General features: G+C 39.1%; 1 protein-coding gene across 5 annotated transcripts in view; it reads left to right on the forward strand.

Moving 5' to 3' along the window:
• Positions 1-4,715: 4,715 nt before the first annotated feature.
• The window catches only part of NFXL1 (nuclear transcription factor, X-box binding like 1), a 74,750-nt gene continuing 60,841 nt past the window's right edge, over positions 4,716-18,624 (forward strand). For 2 of the 5 annotated variants that reach the window (XR_009350842.1, XM_059162024.1), the window contains exons 1-3: positions 4,716-4,818; positions 5,245-5,430; positions 8,083-8,259. Coding sequence is in view for 4 of the 5 variants with exons in the window: in XM_059162024.1 (XP_059018007.1) it covers positions 5,247-5,430; positions 8,083-8,259 (361 nt within the window). In the remaining variant the exon portion in view is untranslated. Of the gene's footprint in view, positions 4,986-5,244; positions 5,431-8,082; positions 8,260-18,624 lie in introns of all 5 variants that reach the window. The other 3 variants (XM_059162052.1, XM_059162033.1, XM_059162042.1) reach the window with 3 other exon arrangements.

Here is an 18,624-nt window from a genome sequence, read left to right on the forward strand (position 1 = left end):
CAGTCTCACTCCTTTAATCACGGACCCATTATTGGGGAACCTAACAGTTATATACTGCCAACGTCAAGATTTTTCTACTCCTGTTTTCAAGGTGCTCTCCAACCTTATTTATGATCCTTGCCTTGAGATTCAACAGAATTTTCTCTTTTTTGGTTCAAACACATCCCATGTTTATTTTCACTCTAACCCTTACCTTATGCTGTGCCCCTACCGCTTGGGTTGCGTCTTTCAGTCCTGTTCAATTCTTATTCTGACCTTAGTCATTTATTCAGTTCTTGGGGTCTTCATGAACTTCTTCATCCCTATCCTTAGGGATGTTTTACTTACAATGACTCCCTCCCATCTCTGAGTACATATGTCCAGTATCTGATAGCATTAGAGATCCACTAGACTCAATCATTGATTGATGGAGGGATGACTAAGCTGAATATTTGAAAACAGTTTACATTAAATATGAATAAATGCTTGGTTGATTTTGTCTCTGTTATACAGGTTTTCCTAAAAACTAAGATGATAAAGGTAAAAGATTTATTTTAGTTTCATTTTCATGAAGTTCACATTATATATACTATTTTTATTATTCAATTCTGTTTATTACTAACTAAAGAGGAAAAAAAGGAATCCGTTCCCTAAAGTTAGATACATTTTAAGCTGACTAGAAAAACAACCTGATTGTTAATTTCTCTAGTTCTCTGTCCTACATATAGCAGAAAATATTTTTTGCTTATTTTGGCTGATACATCTTGCACTTTATGTCATATCCTTCATATCTTTTTTTGTTTATTTTTATGTTTTTATTTAAATTCAATTTAGTTAACATATAGTGTATTATTAATTTCAGGGTAGAATTTAGTGACTTCTCATTTGCATATAACAGTGTATGTAACTTCAAGTGCTCTTTTTTTTTTTTTTAAGATTTTATTTATTTATTTGAAAGAGAGCAAGATCACAAGTAGGCAGAGCAGCAGGCAGAGAGAGAGAGGAAGGGAAGCAGGCTCCCTGCTGAGCAGTGGGGCTCGATCCCTGGACCCTGAGACCATGACCTGAGCCGAAGGCAGAGGCTTAACCCACTGAGCCACCCAGGTGCCCCTTCAAGTGCTCTTCTGAATGCCCATCTCCCAATTACCTCATCCCTCCACACACCTCCCCTCCAGCAACCCTCAGTTTGTTTTCTGTAGTGAAGAGTCTTTTATGGTTTCCCTCCCTCTCTGTTTTTATCTTATTTTATTTTTCCTTCCCTTTCCTTATGTTCATCAGTTTTGTTTCTTAAATTCCACATATGAGTAAAATCATATGGCATTTGTCTATCTCTGATTGACTTGTTTCGCTTAGCATTAAACCCTCTAGTTCCATCTATGTCTTTGCAAATGACAAGATTTCATTTTTTTGATGGCTGAGTAATAATCCATTGTATACATACATAACACAACTTCTGTATCCATTTATTTGTTGTTGGACATCTGGGCTCTTTCCATAGAGTAGCTATTGTAGACATTGCTGCTATAAACATGGGGCACAGGTGCCCCTTCGAATCACTATTTCTGTATCCTTTAGATAAATACCTAATAATACAGTTGCTGGGCTGTAGGGTAGTTCTATTTTTAACTTTTTGAGGAACCTCCATCCTGTTCTCCAGATGATTTTTGTTGTTGTCACTGTCAGCTTGATTGGGTCATATCCAGGATGTCAAGGAAAGCGGATCTAAAATGTTTACAGTGCCTGTAGCAGTTAGGGTCCAACAGGAATAGAAACTACACAATGGGTTAAGTTTGATATAAAGAATGAATAAACTTTGATAAAAGAATGTCTATAAGGAAACCATATATGGTATTGTAGCGTTGAGGGGGGAGTATCCAAAAAAGGAGAAGCTGGGAAGCCCTCCCGCCAAAAGGCTTGTTCAGATCTTATTGGAGAAGGTATAGTTCAACTCAGTGGATAGCAGAGAAGCTTGTTGGTTTGTTTTGGACGAGGCTGTTCTGCAGTCCCTCTGGAGTGCAGCTGATCAGAAGCCAGTGGGGTGGGCTTGCAGAGGGAATGGAGGCTAGGGCACCGGGGAGCTGCGCCTTGCTCTGCAGAGAAGGGTGAGAGGTGTAGGGCATGGGAGCTGTCGTCTGCAGAGGAAGTGGTGGCTCAGGGGGCTGGAATGAGCAGGGGGCCCTGGGGCCAGTTTCCACGTTGAGAGTCTCGCCAGAAGTTTAAATGCAGGGCCTAACTGCAGGAGAAGCAGAGGCTGGAAGGTTGCTGACTTCAATGTGCAGTAAGCAGCAGGAAACATCCGCCGAAATATAGTTCTCTCGGGCAGTGTCTCTCCAGCGCCCTCTGCTGGGAAAACCTAAGGTGGTGCTCTCAAAGGAGATGCTTGAAAGAGCTGTCCTTTATTACACGGCACATATTGAAGGTGAATTGGAGCCGAGGCAGTAAGTTGGTAATTGTCACAGTGTTTACTTAAGAATATGTATATTTCTCAAGGATAAGTGTATTGGGGGTATTTTGTGTGAATACTCTGGCAAAAAGAATCCACATCAGGATAATATATCGGTAATGGACAAATAAATATAATTATTTAAACAAATAAATATAATTAAATCACATTCTTCAAGTGGCTGGATGATAGTATTCAGAAACCTTTTTAATACATTTATTTTAGAACTCTTTTCATATTTGAGGTGTATCACACAAATAGTAAATTGCACAAATCAAAAATGTGTATATATATTTTTTTACATGTGTACACACCAGTGAAACTACTACCTAGATCAAGATACAATTTTTCTACAACGTAGGTGGATACTTCACTCCCCTTCCCAGTTAAAATCCTCCTACCCTCATCAGAGGCAAGTACTAATCTTGTTCAGGAACTTTATGAAATTGGAACCATAAGTAAGGACTTCGTTGTGTCTGGCTTTTTTCACTTAAAATATGATGTCTTTGAGATGCACACATCTTGCTATACACAAACACATATATATGCATATAATGAACATACATGCAAACATATATATATATTCATTATATGAAAAGACCACATTTATGTCTCCTGGACATTAAGGTTGTTTCTAATTTGGGGCTGTTATGAATAAAGCTGCTTTCAATGTGAGTTTCTGTGGACTACGCGCTCATCTCTTTTAGGTGTAAATACAAAACAGGACTTGCTTGGTCATGGTGCCGTAGCCCTAGGTCATGTTTAGTTAGATACTGTCAAACATTTTTTGGAATTATTTAAACCAATTTCCACTTCCACCAATAAGAGAATTCTAGTTGCTCCACATAGTTGCCAACACTTGGTTTTGTCAGTCCTTTTTAGCTGTTCCTCTGAATACTATTTTTAAGAATTAAAACTAATTGGACCTGCACAATAATATTTAACAATCTTAGTATTTAATTATATTTCTCATGTTCCCTGTTGATAAACACACAAAAAACCCTCCTGTTTATTCCAAACATTATCTAAAAATACAAAGTAGAAATAACAGCGATGGTCACTTTTGAAAATGTTCTCAATTTACCTATGCTTCTACATGATATACAATTTTTTACTGCAAAATATTAGTCATACTGTAACAGTTTCCTAATTCAGAGAACATAGAAGATTCTTTCTGATTCCAAAGTAATTATTATGATTATAAATTTTCATTGTATAATATGGCAGGAGAAAGTTCTGATTATGAGTTATATGACTCATTAGGTCCTAAAAGTAACTGGATTTTTTGGTAAACATTTAAATACATTCATACAGTAATCATATGGTACGGTGCTTAAGGATATAGGCCAGGAATCATACTTGGCAGTTGTAATTCTGACTCTGCTAGGATTTTGAATAAGAAAATCATATCTTTGTTTCCTAATTTTAAAAATAGTATCGATGATAACAATAGTTCTATGAGCAAGGGAGGTTACTTAACCTCTCTGTGCTGTAAAACGGGAATAAACAGTGTTATCGTGAATAATTAACTAACTGGTTAATACCTGAGACACTTTGAATAGTGCCTGGCACTTAACAAATGCTATTTAAACATTAGGTGTTTATTATTAATGTAGAGAAATTAAGTTGAAGAGTTGTATAAAGACTGTGTAGTTCCAAACAGCAATCAGCATACTTCTCAATCCCAGACAGACCCCCAATGTTTTGAACTTTATTTACTTATCCGTCTCTTACTGGAAATCAGCAAAGTCAGCTTTAGGTCACGGCTCTCAACTACTCTCCTTAGTATAATCTACTTTAGGGAGCTGTCACGTAGGTAAAAATCGGCTTGCCTCAGGAAAACCTTATTGTCAACTATAAAATCTAAGAGAGAGACGTATCCTCGACACCGCTTTAGCCAACCCGAAGGGCGCTTTCTCCACTCCAGGCACGTTTCCGCAATACTCCCCCTCTTTCCCTCCCTATTCCCGAACCCCGAAGTGTTTTCACGGTTATTTCCGTCAGAGAGAATCCTCCTGCCACCTGAAAGCCTAGGTCAGTGCTACAGCTGGAGGATGGAGAGTCAATTATGGCTACTCTGACAAAATCCTGACACCCAAGTGCGTTTAAAGATACTCGTGGGGAAACCCCAGCATCCTCGGGAGTGGAGAACACAGCTTACAGCCCGCCCACCTTCCCAACCTTCCGCGCTCTCCGGGCGACGATCCCGCCCAAGTCCCACAGCACGCCGGGAATTGTAGTTTCCGAAGGCTCGGTCCACCTCAGCGCACGCGTTCTGAGCTCCTTTCGCTCCCCGAAACACTCCCGGATAAGGAAGTGGGCAGGGATGCCACGCGTTCTGCGGGCCGTGTCTCCGGGCTTCTGGGAGTTGTAGTCGTCGGGGGCGGGCGCCGTCGGTAAGGAGACGTAGCTTTGCTTGGGGTCCGCTACCGCAGTTGGTTCCCGGCAGGAGCCGAGGGGTCAGTCTGTACTTCCATCAGCGCCGCACTGCCTCTGAGGCTGAGGAGGCGCTTTCCTCTCCCCGGGCGCTCCCACTCTGGCGCTGGGTGCTCCTTGCCCCGAGGTCCATTTCTCTGCCGAGTCCTCTGCCTCTCCGGTCCATCTCCAAAACCTGGGCTTAGCGGCGACTCGCCTTCCTAGTGACAGGGCCGCGACCTTCTCAAACCCGGTCCCTGCCCTGCGGGGACCTTCCTCATTGCGCCCTCTCCTACTGGTTTCCGCCGCTGCCCCTATTCTCCGCTTGGGCACCCGCTGCGCTCACGCTCCTTCCACTCATTTTTTTTTTTTTTTTTTTTCTTTTTCCCCTCCCCTTTCCTCTGCAGGGATGGAAGCTTCCTGGCGCCAGGTGGCCGGGGGCCGAGGCCGAGCCCGAGGACGGGCCACCGCGGCCCCTTCTTCAGGAAATGGAATCCATCTTCGCGGCGCCGGGGGAGGACGAGAGAAGGGCTCGGTGGGCGCTGCGGGACCTGGCCCCAGCCCCAGAGGAGCCGCGACCCCCGCGGCTGCAGGTAGCTCAGCCGGGCGCAGCCCCGCGGGAGCTGAAGCCCTGCAGACCTCCGTGGCGTGTGGTGCGCAGGGCTCCGGCCCTCAGTTTCACCTGGATGCCTACTAGGCACTTACTAGCCCCTGCCTCCCCGCCCTTACTCCCATTCGCGTCTCTCGTTCTCCCTGGAGACCTGGTTATGGCCCCCACTGCTCAGACCTTCAAGGAAGCTACTCAGTTCGGCATTCTAGGCAGATTCCTAGCATACCTCTTTCCTCTTAATTTTAAAAACTATCGGTCAGCATTACTTCTTTCTCCGCTGTTCTTCTCTTTATTCTTTTTTTTGCCTGAATCCCTAGACCAGAAGTTGCACATTGTGGCCCCGGGGTTCTGATTTAGCCTATAGTTTGGTTTGGTTAACACCGAACCATCTGAATTGGTTGCCAACGGGTTTGGTTTGTTTTTCTTTTCTTTTAAAAAAATCTCGCTAACAACTTTATTTATTTATTTATTTATTTATGTAAAATAGGATAGTGTGGCTTTACCTTTGTGCATGGCAAGAGCCAGTTGCAGAAATTCCGTTTAGATTGGTTTTAGGCACTCCTATTTCACGTGGTCTCTCCTACCTGGGGGCCAGCTGTCATCTTCTCTCTTTGCAAGGTTGCCTGAGTTTAGTAACTTGAATCGTCTATGCCCCGTAAGCACTTGAGCTTGAGGTATTTTTCTCAACTTTGGTTCCTATTCACAAATGTCGTGTCCTTTTTCTTATGTATCTTCTGTGACCTCCTGTGGCATGTCATTATCCTTCATCTGCGGCTGTGTTTTAGTGGAGTCTGAGAATGCACAGGCAACTCTGAATTGTCTGTGCTCATGGAGGATTGCATGAGGCCAAGGGAACAATCCTAGAAAATCATTTTATTTTTATGTTTGGAATGTTTTTTTCATAATGTATTTTTTGAGGGGAGGAGCAAAGTTGAGCTTTGGAGTGCTTTTTCCCTAAGCTAATTTTTTAAGTTAGGTGGTATTCTCTTCGCTTGGAATTACTGGGTTTATTTTAATTCCAGTGCAGTAAGCATACAGTGTTCTGTTAGTTTCAGGTGTACATAGTTCCTTATGTCACCTGGTGCTCCTCACCACAAGTGCATTTCTTAATCCTCATCACCTGTGTCACCCATACCTCCCACCCACCTCCCCTCTGGTAGCACTTAAACGATTTATGATCCTGGTGGTGGTGAAATGTGCATGTTGGAGACCAAAAGCAGTTTTGGTAAAGTCTCTTGGATTTTGTGGATGGTAGAAAAGCAAACATTTTTCACGTGGATAATTTGTCTATAAGAAATAATATATAAGGAAGCAGGCTTTGTCATTTTTTCTTGAGAGGGTTATGGATGTTTTTATTACATCTTCTAATTCAGCCTTTAAAGAAATGTATCCTTACGTGCTGTTTTCCACAACTAATGACATATATCATCTCTCTTATTGCACATCAAGTTTTGAGTCATAATCTCACAGTCATTATTTCTCTCCTAATACTCAAAAGATTCCTATATAGGCACTGTGTGCGTTTTCTTTCAGTTTTACTTGAAATACCGTATAACCCCCAACTAAATTGGCTGCAACAACAAAGGGAAAACATTTCATGAGGAAAATAAAAGATAAAACGTCCTTAAGTACAAACGCACCACCAAGATTAAAAAAGCTTATCTTTAGTGGCTCATCAGTTTTAAGCATAAAGTGAATTTAAGTTAGCGATTTACTGTTTTAATTAGTGAATTTAAAATCCTCACAATATGGGCATTAATAAATTTAGATCAATTCAGTATGTTTATGGCTCCTTTCTCAAAACTATGGTTGCTGTTCATAATTGTTTATTAATAGTTAGTACTTGAAGAAAATTCCCCTGGTCCTTGCCCTTAAGGACTTGGGAATATGCTATGAAGTAAAGTTCTTTTTGTGTTGTTATTTAACAAGTAAAAAAAGTGAGAAGTACAGTCAGCTAAAGAGAATAGTAGAAGAACGTATCCGAAATTTATTTAACATTTTTTTTGGGGATGAAACTGCTGTAGAAACCACATTTTCCATATTGGCAGCATTTTGTGTGGATTATTGTTAAATATGTATGTTTTGTGACCACATTTTAATAAATGCAAAAAGTCCTTAAGCTTTCTAAGAGCCAATTATAAAGATAATGGGTATACAGTGAATCTTTGTGCAAAATCTGTGTTGGGCTGGGCCAGGCCAGGTTAGGCTGTAGTGTGGAAGAGGATTTTTGGAGAAAGCACCCAGTTTAACTGATTCTGAAGGGCTCCCAGTTGGCATGTTTCCCACCTCCTAAAAATCACTGTAATTGGTTTATTTTTAATCATCCCATTTAAATTTTTATTAACATCCTTATTTTGAGGCTGATTAACAGTTTTTTGATACTTCTTTCATACCTTTATAATTTTTTAATTGATTTGTTAATTATGGTTTCTAGGACGATTTGCTGCATTTAACAGGATATTTACAAACATGAAAGTTTTCATTGTGGTAGTATTCTCTTTTGTTGTGTCACTAGAAACTTGAAAATACCTTTTTTGTGCATTATAGTAGAATAGAATGCTCCAAGGAAGATTTTAAACTTATGCTTTTAAGAGATCATTTTGTAGAAACGAAACTAATTTCTTTTTCTTTTAAGCAGAGCTAATGTCTCAGAGGAAATTTGAGGAAATCAAGAAGGCCAATCAAGCTGCGGCCAAAAAACTTGTTGAAGAACACTTTAGCTCCTCTTCTGAAGAAGAAGGAGATGAAGATTTTGAAGGAAAACGGGGAAAAATAGTTGCTAATACGTTTACAAGTTACACTACTCAGACAGGTGCTGTATGGTCTTTTAAATTTTGACTTTTTTTAAAAGTTTTTATATGCATTCCAGTGTGTTAGCATACAGTATAATACTAGTTTCAGGTGTACAATGTAGTGATTCAGCACTTCCATACATCACCCAGTGCTCATCCCATCACCTATTTAATCCTCCCTACCTACCTCGTTACAGTAATCATCAGCTTGTTCTCTATATAGTTAAGAGTCTGTTTCTTGGTTTACCATTTACTCTCCCTGCCCCTTTGCTTGTTTTGTTTCTTAAATTCCATATATGAGTGAAATCATCTGGTATTTGCCTTCCTCTGACTGACTTATTTCACTTAGCATAATATACTATAGCTCCATCCACATTGTTGCAAAAGGCAAAATTTTATTCTTTTTTTTTAAGATTTTATTTATTTATTTGACAGACAGAGATCACAAGTAGGCAGAGAGAGAGAGGGAGGAAGCAGGCTTCCTGCTGAGCAGAGAGCCCGATGCAGGGCTCGATCCCAGGACCCTGAGATCATGACCTGAGCTGAAGGCAGCGGCTTAACCCACCGAGCCACCCAGGTGCCCTTCTGCCCATTTTTTAATTGGATTGTTTTTTGTGTGTTGAGTTTTATAAGTTCTTTGTATATTTTGGATATTAGCCCTCTATCAGGTGTGTCATTTGCAAATATCTTCTTCTATTCCAAAGATTGCCTTTTCATTTTGTTGCTGTGCAGAAGTTTTTTATTTTGATGAAGTCTCAATAGTTTGCTTTTGTTTCCCTTGCCTCAGGTGACATATCTAGTAAGAATTTGCTATGGGCAATGTCAAAGTTACTATGTTTTTCTTTTAAGATTTTAATGGTTTCCTATCTCACATTTAGGTCTTTCATCCATTTTGAATTTAGTTTTGTGTATGGTGTGAGAAAGTGGTTCAGTTTCATTCTTTTACATATTCCTGTCCCATTTTTCCAACAGCATTTGTTGAAGAGATTGTCTTTTTTTCATTGGGTGTTCTTTCCTGCTCTGTCAGAGATGAATTGATCATTAAGTTAGGGGTTCATTTCTGGGTTTTCTATCCTGTTCCCCTGATCTATGTGTCTGTTTTTGTGCTAGTACCGTACTATTTTGATTATCAGAACTTTGTAGTATAACTCAAAAGTCTGGAATTGTGATACCTCCAACTTTGCTTTTCTTTTTCAAGGTTGCTTTGGTTATTGGGGGTCTTTTGTGGTTCCATACAAATTTTAGGATTGTATATTCTAGCTCTGTGGAAAATGCTGGTGATATGTTGATAGGGATTGCCTTAAATGTGTAAACTTCTTTGGGTAATAGGTATTTTACCAGTATTTCCAATCCATGAGCGTGGATTGTTTTTTATTTCTCTATGTCATCTTTAATTTCTTTCCTTAGTATTTCGTAGTTTTCAGAGTACAGGTACAGGTCTTTCACCTCTTTGGTTAGGTTTTTACCTAGGTATCTGACTAGTTTTGGTCTAATTGTAAATGAAATTGATTGCTTGATTTCTCTTTCTGCTGCTTCATTATTGGTATATAGAAATTCAGCAGATTTCTGCATATTGATTTTGTGTCCTGTGACTTTTCTAAATTCCTGTATCAGTTCTGGAAATTTTTTGGTGGAGTCTTCTGGGTTTTCTCTATAGAGTATCAAGCCATCTACAAATACCGAAAGTCCAAATTCTTTCTTGCCAGTTTAAATGCCTTTTATTTCTATTTGTTGTCTGATTATTGTGGCTAGGCCTTCTAATACTATGTTAAATAACAGTTGTAAGGGTGGACATCCCCATCTTTTTCCTGACCATAGGGAAAAGTTCTCAATTTTCCCTATTAAGGATGATACGAGTTGTAGGCTTTTCATATATGGCCTTTATCATGTTGAGATATGGTTCTTATCCTTTCTTTTATTAATCTAGTGTATCACATTGATTGATTTGTGAATACTGAACCACGCTTCCTGCCCAGGAATAAATCCCACTTGGTCATGGTGACTGATTCTTTTAATGTACTGTTGGATTCGATTTGCTCATATTTTATTGAGAATTTTTGCATTGGTGTTCATCAGGGGTTTCACCTGTAGTTCTCTTTTTTAGTGGTATCTTTATCTGGTTTTGATACGAGGGTAATGTTGGCCTCATAGAATGAATTTGGAAATTTTTCTTCCTTTTCTATTTTCTGAAATCGTTTGAGAAGGATAGGTACTAACTCTTCTCTAAAATGTTTGGTAAAATTTGCCTGTGAAGCCATCTGGCCCTGAGCTTTTATTGGGAGAATTTTTATTCCTGATTTAATTTCTTTGCTGGTTATCTGTCCCAAGTTTTCTATTTCTTCCCGTTTCAGTTTTGGTAATTTATATGTTTCTAGGACTTTATCCATTCTTCCACATTGTGCAATTTGTTGGGATGTAATTTTTCATAATATTCTTTTATAATTCCTTGTATTTCTGTGGTGGTGTTTGTTATCTCTCTCGTTTGTGATTTTATTTATTTATTATGAATCCATTTGTTTATTGTGATTAAGTCCTTTCTTCTTTCTGATAAGTAGCTAGAGGTTTATCAATTTTATTAATTTTTTCAAAGACCCAGCTCCTTGTGTCATTGATAGATTTTTTCTATATCATTTATATATTTCTGCTCTAATCTCTTCTATTTCCTTCCTTCTGCTGGCTTTAGGCTTAATATGCTGTTTTTCTAGCTCCTTTAGGTTGTTTATTTGAGATTTTTCTTGCTTCTTGAGGTAGGCCTGTGTTATATACTTCCCTCTTGGGACCACTTTTGCTGCATCCCAAAGGTTTTAGACTGTTGAATTTTCATTTGTTTCCATGTGTTTTTTTTAATTTGTTGATTTCATGGTTGACTCATTTATTCTTTAGTAGGATGTTCTTTAACCTCTATGTATTTGTGCTCTTTCCAGATTTTTTCTTGTGTTTAACTTCAAGTTTCTTATTGTGGTCAGAAAATATGCATGGTATGATCTCAGTCTTTTTGTACTTTTTGAGCCTTGATTTGTGTCCTAGTGTATGATCTATTCTGGAGAATGTCCCATGAGCACTTGAAAAGAATGTGTATTCTGTTTTAGGATGGAATGTTCTGAATATATCTGTTCAATCCATGTGTTCCAGTGTGTCATTCAAAGCCATTGTGTCGTCGTCGTTGTTCTGTTAGATGATCTGTCCATTGATATAAGAGGGGTCCCCTACTATTACTATATTATTATCAATTAGTTCCTTTATGTTTGTTATTATTTTGTATATTTGGGTGCTGCCATGTTGGGTGCATAAAATATTTACAATTATTAGGTCTTCTTGTTGGATTGTCCCCTTTATTATGATATAATATCTTTCTTCATGTTTTGATAGTCTTTGGTTTAAAGTCTAGTTTTTCCAACATAAGTATTGCTATCCTGGCTTCCTTTTAATGTCCATTTGCATGATAAATGGCTCTCCATTACCTCGCTTTCAATCTGTAGGTGTCGTGAGGTCTAAAATGAGTCTCTTTTAGGCAGAGTATAGTTAGGTCTTGTTTTTCTATCCATTCTGACATGCTGTATCTTTTGATTGGTGTGTTTAGTCCATTTACATTCAGAATAATGATGGATATACATGTATTTAGTGCTGTTTTAATACTTGTTTTGTCATTGTTTCTGGAGATTTTCTCTCATCCTTTCTCATCTTTGTCACTTTTGGTCGTTTCACTGGAAGAGTCCCCTTTACTATTTCTTGCAGGGCAGGTTTTGTGGTCCCAAAGTACTTTAGTTTTTGTCTGGGAAACTCTATCTCTCTTTCTATTGTGACTGATAGACTTGCTGGATAGAGTATTCTTGGCTGCAGATTTTTCCTATTTAGCACTTCGAGTATATCATGCCACTCCCTTCTAGCTTGCCAAGTTTCGGTTGAGAGATCTGTAGCTAGCCTTATGGGTTTTCCCTTGTAAGTTAAGTTAAGGACTTCTTTTGTTTTGCTTTTTTTAAGATTTTTTCTTTATCTCTGTATTTTGCATATTTAATTGCAATATGTATTGGCATTGACCTGTTTTTTTTTTTTAATTTTGATGGGAGTTCTCTGTGTCTCCTTGTTCTGGATTTCTATCTCCTTACCCAGGTTAGGGAAGTTTTTAGGTATGATTTCCACAAATAAGTTTTCTGTCCCCTTTTCTCTCTTTTCCTTCTTCTGGGACTCCTAGAAGACAAATGTGATGACGTTTGATGGAGTCATTGAATTCTCTAAGTCTAGTCTTATATTTTATAATTCTTCCTCTTGTTCAGTTTCACTGTTTTCCGTTATTTTATCTTCTGTGTCACTTATTTGTTCCTCTGCTTCTTCGAGCCTTGCGTTCATTGCATCAATCCTGTTTCATCTCTGATTCTTCTTTAACTCTTTTATCTCTGCTGTAAGGGTCTCCCTGATGTCTTCCATTCTTTTCTCAAGCCCAATGGTATCCTTATGATTGTTGCTTTAAATTCTCCATCAAGTGTAGTACTTAAATTTATTTCACTTAGGTCCCTGGCTGCGACTTTATCTTGTTCTTTAATTTGGGATTAATTCCTCTGTCTTGGCATTTTGTCTAAGTCTCTGCTTTCTTCTCTGTTAGAAAAGTCCATTATGTTTCCTTCTGAGAATAATGGCTTTATGAAGAAGAAGTCAGATAGTGATGTGTTCTGGGCCTGGTGCTTCAGGCAGTATGTCTGGTGCGAGCTACATGTGCTCTGCTGTTGTGTCTGGGCTGCTGTCTCCTTCTGGCCAGTCCTATGCAGAAACTTTCCTTGCATGCAGTGGGCAGTGTTTGGTCCTTGGCCTGAGTGTGGCAAGTTTGAAGTAGGTGTATTCTGGTTTGCTATTTTCAGTGAGATCTGCTACTATTCCATGAGAACTGAAGCCCTGTAGAACTCTTTGGTCAGGAGATGTGGTGTGGGCAGGGGTTCCTGCTGGTCCTCTGGGGAAGGGGCCTGCTGTGCTGGGACTGAGGCAGGCTTGGCTGAGAAGGGAGTTCCACCAGAGTGCAGGCATGTGGGATGTGGTGTAAGCAGGTTAGGGAGCCAGTGTTGGCCTTGTGCTACTTACCACAGGTAGCTGTGTTTATACCGAGGGGTGTGACAGGGAAATGGCACCAGCTGGCTCCTTTATCCCCAGAGAGGCATCTCCAGTGAACACCACCTCTCAGGGAGCACTCTAATAAGAAGGAAGAGGAAATAATTTCCGCTTGTGTGCCCCAGGCACTCTTCAGACCATTGATTTCCATGCTGGCTGCCCAAGGATTGTTTGCCTGCCTTCCCTACAGGAACAGTGCGGTACCCTCAGGGCTCTATCCCAGCCGGGCCTACTGTTCTTTAAAACTCCAGTCTTTATGCTCCACTGGTTGCAGGAACTCATGAAAATCAGCCCTTCTTGTTTTTCCAGCCAGTGGCTTTGGGGAAATGTTCTTATGCATTCCCCTGGGTATTTTCTCTCTCTCTCTCCTTTCTCCCGACCATGGCTCCCTTTGTAACAAGGGACGTGATCCGTTTCTCCCCTAAGCCACGTCTTTGTCCTTTTAGCTTCTTTGTTGTGGCTCCTTCTCTCCCTTTACTTGTGGAGCTTATTCTGTCAGTCTTCAGGTTGATTTCTGGGGTATTTATTTATTTATTTATTTAAAGGATTTTATTTATTTATTTGACAGAGAGAAATCACAAGTAGGCAGAGAGGCAGACAGAGAGAGAGAGAGGAGGAAGCAGGCTCCCTGCTGAGCAGAGAGCCCGATGCGGGACTCGATCCCAGGACCCTGAGATCATGACCTGAGCCGAAGGCAGCGGCTTAACCACTGAGCCACCCAGGCGCCCGATTTCTGGGGTATTTAAAATGACTGTTTGAAGAGAGCGGCGGGGAGGGGGGAATAAGCTGATTGGTTATGAGGGCCCGCGCACGCGAAAGGAGAGGTGGGGAAGGGGAACAAGAAGGGGGAAGGGAGGAATGCCATCATGGCGTCTCTATTATTTCTATAAGCCACGCGGCTAGAGAAAGGTAAGAGAGCAATTCACACAATTGATAACCTAATTTCATACCTAAAAGCCAGCGGTTTACAGAAAAGCAAACAAGCAGTTAGTTATCCTATCTATCTACTAGGGGAGGGGTCTTTCTAGGAGAGGGGTCTTTCATTGCCTAATTCAGTTCCCTGCAGCCGCTTAGTATTTGGATTAAATTCAAATAACTTTATAAGGTAGATACTACTATTGCTGTTATTACTATTTTTGTTACTATTTTAAAGACGAGAAAACTGAGACAGAAATAGGTAATTTGCTTAAAGTCGTTTTTTGCTTTATCTGCTATAACTCCTCTTAACTGGTACTTCAGGCTTCCAGTCTTGGCTTCTGTGGGCTCAACTTTCTTCAGTTGCCAGAATGATCTTTTTAGAATGTGACTAAAGATGCTAGGCTATCCACTATGACACCTTAGGCAGTATACTTAATCCTGCAGCCAAACTTGAATACAATTTTCAAAGAAATTTTAAATAAATTTTATAAATACAAAGTTGCACCTTATGTTGTTAAAACCTATTCCATCATTTTCCCAAATTTTATGTGCTAGCTGTTAAATTAGGTGAAATTTGACCTTTGAACAACATAGGTTTGAGCTGTGCAAGTCTACTTATATCTGTATTTTTTTCAATAAATGTAGGTATAGTACTGTAAATGCATTTTTAATGATTTTTGTTAATAACATTTCTTTTTTCCTTTGTTTCAGATTTTTATTTAAATTCTAGTTAGGTTTTTGTTTTTTTTTTTTAAGATTTTATTTATTTATTTGACAGAAATCACAAGTAGGCAGAGAGGCAGGCAGAGAGAGAGAGGAGAAAGCCGGCTCCCTGCTGAGCAGAGAGCCAGATGCGGGGCTCGATCCCAGGACCCTGGGATCATGACCTGAGCCGAAGGCAGAGGCTTCAACCCACTGAGCCACCCAGGTGCCCCTAAATTCTAGTTAGTTAACACATACTGCAATATTGGTTTCAGGAGTAGAATTTAGTGATTCATCACTTACATATAACACCCAGTGCTCATCACAACAAATGCCCTCCTTAATCCCATCACCCATCTAGCCCATCCCCCACCCACCCCCCTCCATCAACCCTGTTTGTTCTCAGTAGTTAAGAGTCTCTTAAGGTTTGCTTCTCTCTCTCTCTCTCTTTTTTCCTTTCCCATATGTTCATCTGTTTTGTTTTTAAATTCTACATGTGAATGAAATCTTACGGTATTTGTCTCTCTCTGACTTACTTCACTTAGCATAATACACTCTAGTTCCATCTACGTTGTTAAAAATGGTAAGACTTCATTCTTTTTGATGGCTGAATAAATGTACTTATGTATTTTATTCTGTATATTCCATTGTGTATGTATATATTATATCTTCTTTATCCATTCATCAGTCATTGGACATTTTGGCCCCTTCCCTAGTTTGGCTGTTGTTGATACTGCTGCTCTAAACATCGGGTTGTATGTGTCCCTTTGAATCTGTATTTTTGTACCCTTTGGGTAAATACCTGGTAGTGCAGTTGCTGGACTGTAGGGAAGCTCTATTTTAACTTTTTGAGGAAACTCCATAGTGTTCTCCAGAGTGGTTGCACCAGTTTCCATTCCCACCGACAATGTAAGAAGGTTCCTCCTTTCTCCACATCCTCTCCAACATCTGTTGTTTCCTGGGTTGCTAATTTTAGCCATTCTAACAGGTGTGACGTGGCATCTCATTGTGGTTTTGACTTGTATTTCTCTGATAATGAGTGATGTCGAACATCTTTTCATGTGTCTGTTATCGATCTAGGTGTCTTCTTTGGAAAAATGTATATTCATGTCTCCTGTCTATTTCTTAACTAGATTGTTTGCTGATAACATTTCATATTCCCTAGTTTACTTTGTTGTGAGAATGTAACATGTAATACTTATAGCATACAAATATATATTGTTTCATGCTCTTAGACTTCCGGTCAACAGTAGGCTACTAACTAGTAGTTAAGTTGTAAGGGGTCAAAAGTAATATTCAGATTTGTGACTGCATGGTTGTTTAAAGGTCAGCCATGCATTTGTTAAAGCCCACAATGTTGAAGAGCAAAGTAAACACACAATAGGATTCTTAAGTCTGCTTTTAAGGATACTCAGGGACTTTTTAAAATAAAGCAATAGTCTTCAATAATTTTATAATACTTTATAGTTTGGGAAGTGATTTTATATATATTTTTAATATCCTGAATTATATTTATGTTTATATTATGGTAGAGAAAGTTTTTCTAAGTGCTTGTTTACTTAGATGATTTTAGAAAGTAGAGAATTAGCCAAATGTCATATTTATTTAACTTTTTTCTTTGGTGACTCAGATTTTGATTTGAACCATTTTATTGCCGTGATAGCTTATGCTGTTAGTCTACTTTTGTTGGAGACTCAGTTCCTCTACTGAGGAATCTTTATTATACTAAAGACACGTAGGTTTATTTCTCTTACACTAAAGTGACTCAGATTATTGCCTTTTTGGTGTCATATGCTTTTGGGTGGTTTTCAGGCTTTCATTTTGCTGTCACCTGTTATTTCTTCAATCTTCTGGTAGTAACTTTTGCTACAACATAATGTAGTGGTTAAGAGAGCTCACTTTGCAGTCTGACTGAAGTTACTTAATTGTTCGTCCTTCAGTTTTCTCATTTTCTCTGTAGAATGAAGATGAAAATAGCTCATTTCATCCCACTGAAATACAAAAACCTACAGTGCCTACCAAATAAATGCTCAGTAATTGCTTACAGAAAATTATAGTTTAGTGATATTTTCTAAGAAGTTCTAGCTATTTTTTTAAGTGGAAATAATGAACACAATGTAATGAAACAAGTTGATTATAATATAACGACCTCAGGATCATTTCCTCCAATGAGTTTTCAGTAAGAATATGCTGTGTATCCTGTTTTCTCCTCTAGGATTTTGATGGATTCCTGTCTCATCCATTGAGGTCTTTCATCCATTTTGAGTCTATTTTTGTGTATGGTGTAAAGAAATGGTCCAGTTTCATTCATCTGCATGTGGCTGTCCAATTTTCCCAGCACCATTTTTTGAAGAGACTGTCTTTTTTCCACTGAACATTCTTTCCTGCTTTGTCAAAGATTAATTGACCCTAGAGTTGAAGGTCCATTTCTGGGCTCTCTGTTCTGTTCTGTTGATCTGTGTGTCTGTTTTTGTGCCAGTACCTATAGTTTTGATGATTACAGCTTTGTAATAGAGCCTGAAGCCCGGAATTGTGATGCTGCCAACTTTTTTCAACATTACTCTGGCTATTCGGGGTCTTTCTGGTTCGATATAAATTTTAAGATTATTTCCTCCATTTCTTTGAAAAAAGTTGATGGTATTTTGATAGGGATTGCATTAAATGTGTAGATTGCTCTAGGTAGCATAGACATTTTCACAATATTTGCTCTTCCAATCCATGAGCATAGAATGTTTCCGATGTCTTTGTGTCTTTTTCAATTTCTTTCATGTGTACGTTACAGTTTTCTGAGTACAGGTTCTTTGCCTCTTTGGTTAGGTTTATTGCTAGGTATCTTACGATTTGGGGTGCAGCTGGAAATGGGATCAACTCCTTAATTTCTCTTTCTTCTGTCTTGTTAGTGTATAGAAATGCAGCTGATTTCTGTGCATTGATTTTATAACCTAACAATTTACTGAATTCCTGTATGAGTTCTAGCAGTTTTGGAGTGGAGTCTTTTGGGTTTTCCACATAAAGTATCATATCATCTGCAAAGAGTGAGAGTTTGACTTCTTTTTTGCCGATTTGAATGTCTTTTATTTCTTTTTGTTGTCTGATTACTGAGGCTAGAACTTCTAGTACTATGTTGAATAACAGTTCTTCCTAGAAACATTGCCAAAGGCAAGGGAAACAAGGGCAAAAAATGAGCTATTCAGACTTCATCAAGATCAAAAGCTTTTGCACAGCAAAGGAAACAGTCAACAAAACCAAAAGACAACTCACAGAATGGGAGAAGATATTTGCAAATGACATATCAGATAAAGGGCTAATATCCAAAATCTGTAAAGAACTTACCAAACTCAACACCCAAAGAACAAAGAATCTAATCAATCAAGAAATGGGCAGAAGACATGAACAGGCATTTCTGCAAAGAAGACATCCAGATGGCCAATAGACATATGAAAAAGTGGTCAACATCACTCGGCATCAGGGAAATACAAATCAAAACCACAGTGAGATACCACCTGACACCAGTCAGAATGGCTAAAATTAACAAGTCAGGAAATGACAGATGTTGGCAAGGATGTGGAGAAAGAGAAACCCTCCTACACTGTTGGTGGGAATGCAAGCTGGTGCAGCCATTCCTGAAAACAGTATAGAGGTTCCTCAAAAAGTTGAAAACAGAGGTA

The sequence above is a fragment of the Mustela lutreola genome, chromosome 1 (genome assembly GCF_030435805.1).
Source record: "Mustela lutreola isolate mMusLut2 chromosome 1, mMusLut2.pri, whole genome shotgun sequence".
In the NCBI taxonomy this organism is placed as follows: Eukaryota; Metazoa; Chordata; class Mammalia; order Carnivora; family Mustelidae; genus Mustela; species Mustela lutreola.